Source organism: Sitodiplosis mosellana, unplaced genomic scaffold (assembly GCF_009176505.1).
Source record: "Sitodiplosis mosellana isolate CC-2019 unplaced genomic scaffold, AAFC_SMos_1.0 Smas_scaffold_6181, whole genome shotgun sequence".
Taxonomy (NCBI): Eukaryota; Metazoa; Arthropoda; class Insecta; order Diptera; family Cecidomyiidae; genus Sitodiplosis; species Sitodiplosis mosellana.
This window is the reverse complement of record NW_022601422.1, coordinates 3260952-3273213: the sequence shown is the minus strand read 5'-3', so window position 1 is coordinate 3273213 and position 12262 is coordinate 3260952. Positions and strand designations below refer to the sequence as shown.

The window sequence follows — 12262 nt, the reverse complement described above, 5'->3', positions numbered from 1 at the left end:
ATACACACAGGCATCAGGGTTTGTTTAATACGCGATGCGACGCTTTCAAAGTGACTCGCCCTTATTTACATGAACAAAATCCAGGCTTAGTGGTATAAACATGGAACATTTTGTGTTTGTTTGAGAAAATTCCGTAAATTTGTCATTTTGTAAGGAAATTTAGATAGACTCTGGTTGCCCTTTAAAAAATGAAACCAGAATTTTCATTCATAAAGTCCAACAGTAGTTTTTCATGCAAAGAGATTCAAATTCAATCTCGTCAGTGAGTTGGTTTTTCTTTCTTTAGAGCAATAAAAATAGGAGTTCAGAATAAAAAATCAAAAATATTTAGCAAAAAATCTTCTTAAAAATCGAATATGTCTGGCTTGTTCAAGCAAATCAAAGTTTCGATCAAAATCAATGAGCTTCGCTGACGGAAACAGTCCCTGTCACAGATACTATTGAGCCAATACAGATGAATGAAAATTGATGGTGTGTATATGGCAATAGGTTTTTTTTTTTTATTTATGTTGTTCTTCTGGTACGATGTGGCGCTATTGACTGGTTTACGCGCGCTCAAGCATCGTTCGTTCGATTCGGTTGTTGTTGTGCATGTGTCGGTGCGTGCGTGCGGATTTTCAATGAAACGGATGAGAGAGAGAAAAAAAAGTACAAATGGCTTGAGCATTTCCACCCAGTCGACTAGTAACCGTTGAAGCAGAAGGTTGTGTATTTTTGCTGCTCTGCTTACAAGACACACACACACACACTTAGACACATACATACACACACGACGCAAACATACACACAGACATAACAGAAATAAAACGCCTCACTGTGTATATGTGTCACGAACAACAAGAATCGACGACATACCATAATATTTTGAATAACAATTTCTGCAAAAGTAGTAAAATTGGAGAACGGAGAACAGAAACAGCGCGTAATAAAAATAAACGGACCGATTTAAACGATTGACAATTAAAAAGGAACGAACAAATTATTGTCCGGCGATACCAAAAAAAAAAAAAAGAGTCAACAACAGTAAAAGAAGAAGAAGTTGTAGCAGCAGTAAGGAGAAAAAACAACAACAACAACAGCAACACAACACACCAAATTGATTATTCGGACGGAAATTGTGTGCATGTGAGTGTGAAAGAGAGCGACAGGCATTTCGTTTACAAAGGAAAAACACGAATATCGAAAAAGAAACAAGACGCAACACTTCGCTCGTACTTCGGACGACATAAATAGAGTATATATACATACAGTACACAGCAGAGTGTGCTTTCGTGAGAAAAGTCTCAGAGTGTGAGAGATAAAGACGAGAGAGAGAAATAATACATAAAAAGACGAGTCGAGTGTATATATACTGTGAACTGAATTATAACCCAATACATAATAACATAAAACGGCCATAATACGTTGATCGTCATCACATTGATATACATAAAATATTGGGTTTTTTTTTTAAGTGGAAGCAGGTTCGTTGAACATTATTCGAAAATATTGTGAGTGGAATATACATATGCACGGAGTTCTCATTGTCTCATCAGCAGCTCTCTCAGTGTGTATTGAAAACATAGAAAAAGAAAAAAAAAAACTGGAAGCTGTCTTGAACACGCCACAAGAAAAGGTGGAAAAAAGAGTGTAGAAAACTAAAGATAGACTCACAACAATAACACATCAATAACAATTGCGAGTAACGAGACGAAGAAGAGATCCGTTGTGAAATATAAAAATAAACGCAGCAACGCATATAGCTCGGGTAAATACGTGCGTGCGCGCGCGCGTTCATCACATAATTTTTACAAACACAGACACACACATCGTCTAAGAAAGTTTACCAACCGACCGACTTATCGATTCGGGCTGCAAGGCAAATTACAATTCCGTTTGCTTGCTCTGCATATTTACGCATTTAAAACGAAGCGATTTAATAAGAAGAGAGAGAGAGAGAGAGAGAGAGAGAAAAAAAGAAACTAAGTAAACAGTGACGATTGATTCTTTCCTTGTGACTGTTGCTGTGTCACCAAATCGCATTTAAAACACAAAATACAGAAAGAAAAAGAAGAAATCAAATCCGACGACACGGTGTGTAATCTCCGAAAAGAAAGAAAACAATAGCAAACCAAATATATACACCGCCTGCCCGTCGCGTCGATTACAAAATCTCCGATCATCCTCACCGTTTCATACATAATACATTGAAAACATTGCATATAGTTCCGTGTTCAAATCGAAAATCAATATTGAAGTTGCCGGTTTGTTGTATTGAAAATACGAGCGTATCGTGTGAGCCCGAGTAATTTACCGTAGTGACGTGAGTGCGCAAAGTTCAATCGAAAGTTCGAGAGAGAGAGAGAGAGAGAGAGAGAGAGAAAAAGACACGGACACAGAAACGTGAAAAGAAACAGACATTCGGGTTGGTTTTATTGAATATACAAACAAGTAAAACAAAAACACACCGAAATTCAACTGAAAATCCAAGTGGAGAGAATTGACCAATTGAATTTTTTGTTTTTTAGCGGAGCTAACGTTTTCTGTATGTGTTTAGTTTTGTGTAGACGACGACAACGACAACCGTAACAAATACACTAATACACAAACAACGCCGCTAGCAACAACAGCCCATTGAATAGTGAATGAGAAAAGAAGAGACAGCGAAGGGAAAAAAAGAGCGGCTGGAAAATAAACAAAACAACAACAATAACACAATACATAGGCAACAAATAACAACAACAGAGGAAAATTTAAGAAAAAAAAAAACTGTATTACGTTAATAAATACGCATTGCCGCTTGCAAGACAACAACAGGGACGTACCGAGCAACGGACAAACAACACTCTACTTAATCGTCGTTGATAATACATACACCGTACCAAAAAAGTGATATTTCTACTGTGAATTTAGTTCTGTTAGATTATTATTATTTAATTGAGTTTAACACAAACACAAATCAATTTTTTTTTTCCGTGAGAGAGATATAGAATATCAATTCGATTTCTTTTTCCAATTTAATTTTAGTTTAGAAGCCAACCAGTTTAGTAACAAAAAAAAAAGAAGTTTAAGCATTCAACTAAAAGTAATAAAACAAAAGAAAAAAAAAATCATAGAAAAAGAAATAAGTTAACGGAAATAGTGGTTATCAAATTGTAAAGAAAAGAGAAGAAAAAAATAATAAGAAGAACAACAAAATATCAAATTGAATAAAATCAGTGAGTGATATTTGAAACGGTCGAACAGAACCAGCATAAATAAAAGCGAATAAAGAAACAAGTTGCGTTTCCGGTTTGAATATACACACTTCATTGGAACGTCACACACATCATCATCAAGTCGCGTTTATCAAAGGCATCACGCGCTCTCTCGCAACCTCAACCACAAATACGAATCAATCGACAAACTCGACGACATCAGCAGCAGCAACAGCAGCATCAGCTTACTTTTGTGTGTACAAGCAAGCGACAAAATTATTTCGTTAAATAGCTGCGTTGACATTTCGAGTGTGATCGAAATCGAGACGACGACTACGGCGACGACGACGACCACATCGACCATCGGTGTTAGCATCAAAATGCCCAGTAAACAGGCGAACGACGTGCTAGCCATGGAAGAATTAGTACATGAAATCAAAGAAAATTTACGTTTAAAAGCAAATCCATCGCGAACGAATCGAAGTTCACGACCATCGCCATATCACATACCGTGCCGTTCATGGAGCGGTGAACCAACCACAGCCACCACCTGCGATCATACCACCACAAAAACCGGCAAACAAAATAGTAATAGCACCGTACACAATAGTAAAAAGAATAACGATGTAGACGATCCGTATGAGCTGCTGCAGGCCCTATTAAAAAGTAATAATCTAGTGAAAGAGGCGGTACGGCGATTGCAGATCAACAATATCTCGCCGAAACAACGATACTTCTACGAAAGTGATGAGGATAGTCGATCGCCCATGATTCGAATGTGTCAATTGGAATTGTAAAATGGACCCATTGCGCGAACATTCAATACAAGCGCACCACACTATTCTCTCTATATTCATTTCTAAAACAAATAGAAAACAAAAGAAGAAAGAAAAAACAACTAGAAAACACGCCGAAAATCAATTGCAACATTTCAAATCTAAAAACGATCGTTCCTGTGAACCAAGCATCTCAAGAGTGAGAGAGAGAGAGAGAGAGAGAGAGAGAGAGAGAGAGAGAGAGAGAGCGAGAGAGAGAAAGAGACAAAAACAGAGAGCTCGAGTATAGAGACATTTGAATATTGGAGATGCCAGCACGATGGATTTTTGCTTCTTCGCCTCCGTTTCAAGCAGTTTTTTTTTATGTGTTTCAACGAGGCGAACGCTTACACACCAAAAACTATTTTTATTCAGTGTTCGCCGTGCAAGATAGACAATGTCAAGCGACACACAACGACTACAATGACAACAACGGAAAACATTCAAGTTGTTGATGTTGATGAATAGTCCGCTGTAACCTGAATACTGGTTCGATTTATTACGTTCGCTTCGATGTGTTTGAGCGGCGTAAGACTGGTTCTTTTTTTGATCGTGTACGAATTCGATTGGTGTAGCCGTGTACCAGACAATTGACCATTATTTCACCTAAGAGGTGAAAATGATTCACAACCCGGCATCGATGTAAAGTACAACGATTTATTCCGACGATTATTTCAACCGGCACGAATAAAATTCAGCGAAATTTCATGTCGCCGAACAGCAGTATAGTAGCAACAAAAATCAACCGGAGAGTATTTCATCGACTGCACAGATGATGGTGATTTGGAATCCGTAAACAGATCCTCAACAATAAAACAGGCATATTTGAAAAAAAATCACAAACACACACACACATTTTACATTTAAAATCAAAATAATTTGTGTAGAGAATCTTTTTTTCTAACAACAACATTTTTTTTCTTGCTTGTTTTAATTATTTTTATTTTTGTTCCTTTTAAAATCGCTTTAATGCGTTCCATTTTCCACGTACACAAATTAGTGGACAAAAAAGCATACAAAAAAGAGTGTATTTAAAGAAAGAAAAAAATTATCACTTATTGCGATGAATTGTAAATTATGTTAAACAAATACAAACCCTAGATAAGAGATTGGCAAGATAGAAAAACATAAAACAAAAATCCAACAAACAATGGCGATTCGGTCGATATATATATAGAAATGAACAGTATCTGTCATTGAAGTCATAGTCACACATTTAGATTTTGTTTTAAAGATAATTCAAACTGCGATTGCCTCGTTGTTTTCTTAGATAAAAAAAAAATGAATAACTAAATAGCACACACACACACATACACCGTGACAAATTTGTAGAAAGTGTGACACAGCAGTTGAATAGAATCAAAAATAAAATAAAATAATGAAACAGGTCAGACTGCCCATTGCACTTGGCGATAGAAATACTATATACCTGCACACCACCTGGTTTCCCTCTCTACTATTTTTTTTTTTTAGATATCCTTCTTGATATCGCCTCCCCCGTGCAATGGTGTGTTTCCAACTGCAAAATACTGGCGCTTTAGTTCAACTTTTGCGGCTCAAATTTCAATGTTGAACATCGTTTTAATTCCTATTTAACCGAAAGAAACAATATGTAACTTGAAAGAGACACATGTTCTGCTGAAATGAAACAACAAAATAATAGCACTTTGCACATAAGAAAAGAAAGAAAGAGGAAAAAAACAAAACAATACGTTAAAAAAAAAATGATAACACAATTTAGGAATTAACGGTATACGAAAATGAAGAAGAAGAAAAGAAAACAACTACATTTTTAACAAATTGTAAAATCTCATAGAATTTATGTGACACAATAATTACAATGACGTAAACACATTGAATTGAACAAATAGGAAATCTAAATGAAGAAATTTTACCAAAAACAAAAAAAACAACAACAAAAACACAATAAATGAAGAAAAAAAAAACCAAACTGGTAACATTTTTTTTTTTTGATTTAACAACAATTACCACTGATTGATTTTTGGCCTCTCTTGCTTTTTGGCCTGTATCTCTTAATATCTGTAATTCCAGAACTTTCTTCATTTGAAACGAACATTTGCGAGTGAATTGCGATACAAAAAAAAAAAACCATTCGAAGAACGTCATACGCTTGTAAATGTTCACCGAAAAATTTAACATAAAAAAGTCGAGCATCAACGAACTCACAGCAAATGAAAAACATTGACAAACTACCGCATTGCTCTCTATCTTTCGCCAATGGCAATGAACTCTTTCACTCTACGCTGACCACCTTTTTACTTTTCTTTCCATTTCATTCTTTCTCTCTGTTACCATTGGCGCTTATTTCTCACTCTTCACTTGCTGCTGATTTGCATTTTAAAAAACGGTTGAATCAACGCCGTTCAACATCATGAGTCACGAATGTTTTGGACACGAAAAAAAAAAAACACACACACACACACACATTTCGCTTGGCCGCCTTATTTTTGCAGATCACACACACACACACACCCATTCCAAAGAGAATGCAGATTTCTAGATGGCATCAAATGTAAGCAAACAAAACTAAAACGTTTTCTTTTCTTGACTCAAAAAAAAAAAAAAAAACACAGAGAAGATGCATCCAATAGACGAATGGCTTATCTCTTTCGAAAAATCGACTCGAAAAATACATTCGATAGAAAATTGAATGGATGAACGGATTTCATTGAAAAACTGCTGTTAGCTTGAAAAGCATCCAAAAATCCAAAGCAACAAAAAACATAGCAGCAGCAAGAATTGCATTTTTTGCTCGGTTAGTCTCACTATAAAAAAGCTTAGTTTGAAAAGCCAGAGAGAAATTGATTCATTTGCACACGAAATGGAATGCGATAGTGCGATTACGACAATTGCGATTGGATCGCAAGGTCTAGGGAAAATTCGACATTGAATAACGAAAACAACAATAACAACGCCATGATATTAAACACACACACACACACACACACACACACATTCCCAATGCGAGAGAATTCCATTTTCGTGTGGAAGTGTGATTCGATAATACACAGCTATTCGGCTACAACCGAAACTATGCGATGGAAAAAAAATACAAAGAGAGCGCGCACACAGTGTGATAGCTAGAGTTCGTGTAAATTAAATCATCATGATTGTTTGAAGGAATTTAAATGGTTTTTTTTTTGTTTCATTGAAGAAGAAGAAGAAGGAAAATCGCTTTGATACCGAAAATGATATGTGTATCCCGTTGGCTTAGATAACAAAACGGCAACTGTAACGGGGCAACGCATACAGCACAACACGCGTATACGCTCGCTTCCAATCGCATTATGAATCATTTGGACTAACCTCGAATTCCGTTAAATTGAATCACATTCAAAATAATTTCGATGTGTGTTTGTTTCTTCGGTGTTGTTTTTGTCGCTCGTCCATTTCGACCGTTTTCTCTTCGCATAACATCCAATGGTCTATGTAACGTGTGTTTACCACACAAAAACATCATGCAACTTTGAATGGTGAATGAGGACAGATAAAGCAAAATGTAAATATGAAAAGCACTAAAGATTTTAAGCAAACAAAATACGGTGTGTATGTGTGTGTATGATCTCATCAAAGCGTTGGTTTTTAAATGTCTCTTTTAAATCGACATGAACCGAAGAGGAGAAGAAAAAAAAAAACAACAATGTTTCTCTTATTTTATGTAAATATGTGCGTACAGCATCATTTTGTTGCTGGCTACAAAAGACGTCGTAGACGACGGCCACATCTGTGCACTCCATTAGTAAAGTCGTACGATACGTACTGTATTAACGCCATATAAAATGACGGTCAATCAATAATTGTTGTACAAAAGAAACGACACTCACAGCGAGAGAGATGGAGAGAAAGAGATAGAAAATTGTTTTGATAATAGTTTGGCATACAACGGTGCCTATTCAAATCAAAACCATCAATGCCGATAGAGAGCATGTCATTGTGTATGGTGTGCTGGTCTCGTGATTGATATCGAATGTATGAATATAAGCAACATTGTCGTTGTCGTTGTTCATTCGAAATCATCTAATCTTTTGATTATCATCAAAGTGCCACTTTTGTAGCACACGGATAGTTTGTCACGCACTCGCGAACTGACCCCACACCATATAACAAATGATAACATTGTTGGCCAGCATTTTATGCCACGCACAAAACTGTATTTGTATTTGTTTGATTTGTGAATTGAATTGATGCTGGTTTCGTGAGTGTTTGTGTGTGTGTGTGTGACACACAGTGTGTCATCTTTTTTCCAACACCACATTCAGTTGCTATCAAAATGGAGAGACAGGAATAACTCGACTATGGACACAAATATAGATGATTAAATTAGCAAATATGATTTAAACTTTTTTTGGAAATCCCAATGCAAATGCAAAGATCACAATGATCACTTGACAATCGTGCTCGATATCGATACGACACCGTAACATTTATACATATATATGGTCACAAACAAAAGAGATTTCATTGAATTATTCATTTCCGAAAAAAAAGTAGAAGAAGAAGAGGCAAAACTAAACCGCATATTTTCCAATTCGATTAACGTTGAAAAACCTGACTCAAAACTGTCGCCAAGCCAACATCATGCAATAAACTCTGACACAAATAAACGAAACAACCACTAAGCTTTAGAATATTTATATTCTCTTAAACATTTCTGTTTCGATGTTTTGTATTCGTTCGGTTCCTTAGATATATATATAAATGATAATGAAAGAGGAATTTCATGTTTCAATCAATTCTGAGTGTGTTTTGATGCGAGAGTAGATTTAATGTTGTAGCTAGGAACATCTTTTTTCAATTCTAATACCAAATAAAATACCATCACCGATGACGATGAACTGTTGTTGTTGTGTGTGTGTGTGAAATATTGTTGTTGCACATGACGATAAATGGACAAAATGGATTTTAAATCCAATCTTAATGGAAGATACAAATTTTGAAATGAATCGATCGATAATAATCGTCATCTAGATCGTTATGAGAAATACAATTTGAAATGAAAAGTCGGCGAAAATTGCCGTTTTATGAAATGAAGAATGTCAGTTGTGGTAGAAGAAAACTCCCCCCAAAAAAACCGATTCAAAAACACATAGAGAATATAATTTTGAATGAAAATTTAGATAAATATTCAAATCTTGGCAGCAGCAAAAACATGTTAATTTTGTTCAATTCAAAACCCATTGATTTAATCAAATTGGCCGTCATTGCAGCCGCATAGCAGAAATAACAACAAAATAAAAAGAAAACAAGTAAATCAATTTAACAATAGTAATCAAAAGAGTTTGAGAATTCGTTCAGTTTCCGGCAAAAGCCGTCGTCTCCAACTGCTCTATTCAAAAAGCAAAGCAAAACCCACAAAATGCAGAAGAAACAAAGTGAAAAAGAAGCAAAAAATTGTATTAATGTCCTCTAGTTGTAAGCAAATGTAATACAATATTAAATATAACAAGTATGTATGTTTCATAAAGTATATATATTAGCTATTGAGCAACTACTATTAACAAAAAGGAATGAAATACGTAGAGGATGCAAAGAACTGGTATTACGTGATGACGGGAACTAGAACAAATAAATAAAACAAGAAGTGAATATTTAGCTGAAAAAAAAAGCGAAAATAACAACAAAACCAGTGTTCAAACATACACACACACACACACACACACACACATAGTGTGTAGCGCTGATGAATGAGGGAAAGAAACGAATGAAATAGAAAAGCAAATGAAAACAAACAAAACAAAAAATTATATGAAATTGCAATAGAAATCAGTGTTCCGAATGCGCAAACGAGTGAGCGTGTGCGTGCGCGCTCTCTTTTCGTGACAATTTTGTGAAATAGCATGTAATTAAGTACCCGTGGATGTGCTATTTTCGGATTTTTGCTCGCCCGATTTATGATGAAATCAATTTCATGCAAAGTTGCATGTCATTCAAGAAAAAAACACACCACAACTACCGCGCGCACCGTACTAAAAAGAAGAAGAAGAAGAAGAAGGGAAAATAAGTTGTATTTTTGTCGGTAGACAAAAAAGGGAGTCTATTTTTACAATGTGGACGGCGTTGCACTCACACAATGACATAAGACCGACTGAAATCTGAATGGGCAATTCAAATCGAATGCATTTTCTAGTTTGTAATTTGTTGGTTGTTTTTGCATCTAGCATACAACCGCACTAGCGAACAGAGATAGAGAGTGAGCGGTCAGGCGCTCTATCAAAGCGATTGACATGTGAGAGAATTCAGTTACGATCGATGGCCTCATGACGCAATCCCACTTTAAAATAGCGACAACGGCAACGGCAACGTCGTCGTCGGCGACAGAAAAATGCGAGAAAGCTGACTTAACCGAGTTGATAAATCATGAAAACGTGTTTTCAAATGCCCCAGCGCAATGCGATCAATAATCATTTGTTTCAACGTTTTCGGTGTACTGTACTGTACTGTACACAGATACTTTTTTTCTTCACTTTTTTTTTTGCTCTCTACACGTTCATTGAATAACAACAACAACAACAAAACACGAATGAATATAGTACCTCGTTATCATATTCTCGATTACAAGCGCACCTATCGATCCACCGACCACCATCAAACTCACGTACACCGCATACAGCTACAACACACTTACTCACTCACTCACTCGTCTACTCTATCAATAATTCGGCTTTATTTAGCTAGAGAATAAGGAGTGGAAGTACACACAAACAGAACACTAGATATTTATCTATATAAATATAGCTTATAATTTTGAAGATTAGATAAAAAAAAAAGGTGGAAAAAGAAAAAGAAGAAAAATAAGGAGCAAAGCAAGCGTAATAATGTAGTGTAGAGAAAACAATGAAGAAAAAAAAATACAGATTTAGAAACAGCGTCCATCACGACAAGAAATGAAGAGAAAACGAAAATCAAATAAAAATTGTATGCCTTTTGCTTTCGAGAAATTAGTTAAACAGAATAAAGCAAATGAAACAATTGACTTTTCCGATGAAATGTGAAAATGTAAGCGCATTCTCTATTTAAAGTAGAAGAAACACTGTGAATAAATATAAACAAACAAACAAACAAACACATATACACACACTCACATACCAAAAGAATCCAAACACATTTGTTTACAAGTTGGATTTTCCTAGCGCCTTTCAGTTCAGTATGAGAGAGAGAGAGAGAGAGTGCGAGTGAGTGAGAAAGTGAGAGATAGAAACCTATTATCATAAAATGAAGACTTGAAAATAACCGAAGAAGCACCAGCCAAACTCACTGAACACATACACACACACACACACACACATGCTGAGACTTTCAGTAGATTATTTTATAGATTAAGATGCGCGTGTAGAACAATGCTGATCACATATAAGTGAAATGGACTAAGCAGGAATTAGATATACGATGTGTGTGTTTTTTGTTAGGTTTATTTGTGTGTTTTCCGTTGCTCCGGCCGAATTGTAGGTACTAACTAAAAATTCGGTGCAACGATTTTTGAATGTGTATATGTGTGTGCAACCGCTAACGATATATGGTGCAATCGACGGTCATTTTAATTGCAACGCCAAAAGGCACGCGTGTATATGCACTATGATGTGATGAAAATATGACGATGACGTTCGGCGCCTTTTTTACACGTTGCCCTGATTTTAACGTTTATTTGTATGGTAGATTGCTTACGGAAAGAGGCTTCTTTTGATAGGTGCTCGACATACAACAACAAAACAGCATTGCTCTAGATACGAATTGAAAATCTTTTCTCTTCCAAGTTCCGTACTCCTTTCGGTACATTCAACCAAAATGTTAGTTTAGTTTAGCTAGTTATTCGACTTTTTTGCTGTTACTTTCTTTAGTCAGGGGATTTTTTTTCTCAGAATCATGCTCCCATTCCAACAACATAATCATATACATATAGAACTCGGTTTTGCATTTGAAAATCACATTATCTACAAATTGGGTTGTCTTCATCATTTTGTTGAATGCATGTGAATTGTTGATGGATGAACGATAAATAATATCAAGTATAGGCGAGAGCGAAAAGGGACACTTTTCAATGCCACCAAACATAACTATATTTGCAATGCATCAGTATTAGTTTCGAAATGAAAGCTTTAATGGCACGGTGTACGAAATGAGAGATAAACGGATTGCAAAATCAAAACCATTGCATTTTGGCTCCAGTTCACTAGTCAGTTGATGTGATTTGATGTGTACTGTTTTTTCTCTCTCTCTCTCTCTCTCTCTCTCTCTCTCTCTCTCTCTCTCTCT

The 12262-nt window shown here is 35.8% G+C and overlaps 2 protein-coding genes across 2 annotated transcripts in view; both read left to right on the top strand.

Moving 5' to 3' along the window:
• The window catches only part of LOC129576334 (xaa-Pro dipeptidase), a 43080-nt gene that overhangs the window by 10824 nt on the left and 19994 nt on the right, over nucleotides 1–12262 (top strand). The window lies entirely within an intron of this gene.
• Nucleotides 3252–4108, top strand: LOC129576340 (proto-oncogene FRAT1-like). Its single transcript, XM_055461289.1, has one exon. It carries the CDS (start codon nucleotides 3557–3559, stop codon nucleotides 3971–3973), a length of 417 nt encoding a protein of 138 aa, XP_055317264.1. The 5' UTR covers nucleotides 3252–3556; the 3' UTR covers nucleotides 3974–4108.

Coding starts and splice junctions, on each gene's coding strand:
- LOC129576340 (XM_055461289.1), top strand. CDS start 3,557: ATGCCCAGTAAACAGGCGAACGACGTGCTAGCCATGGAAGAATTAGTA.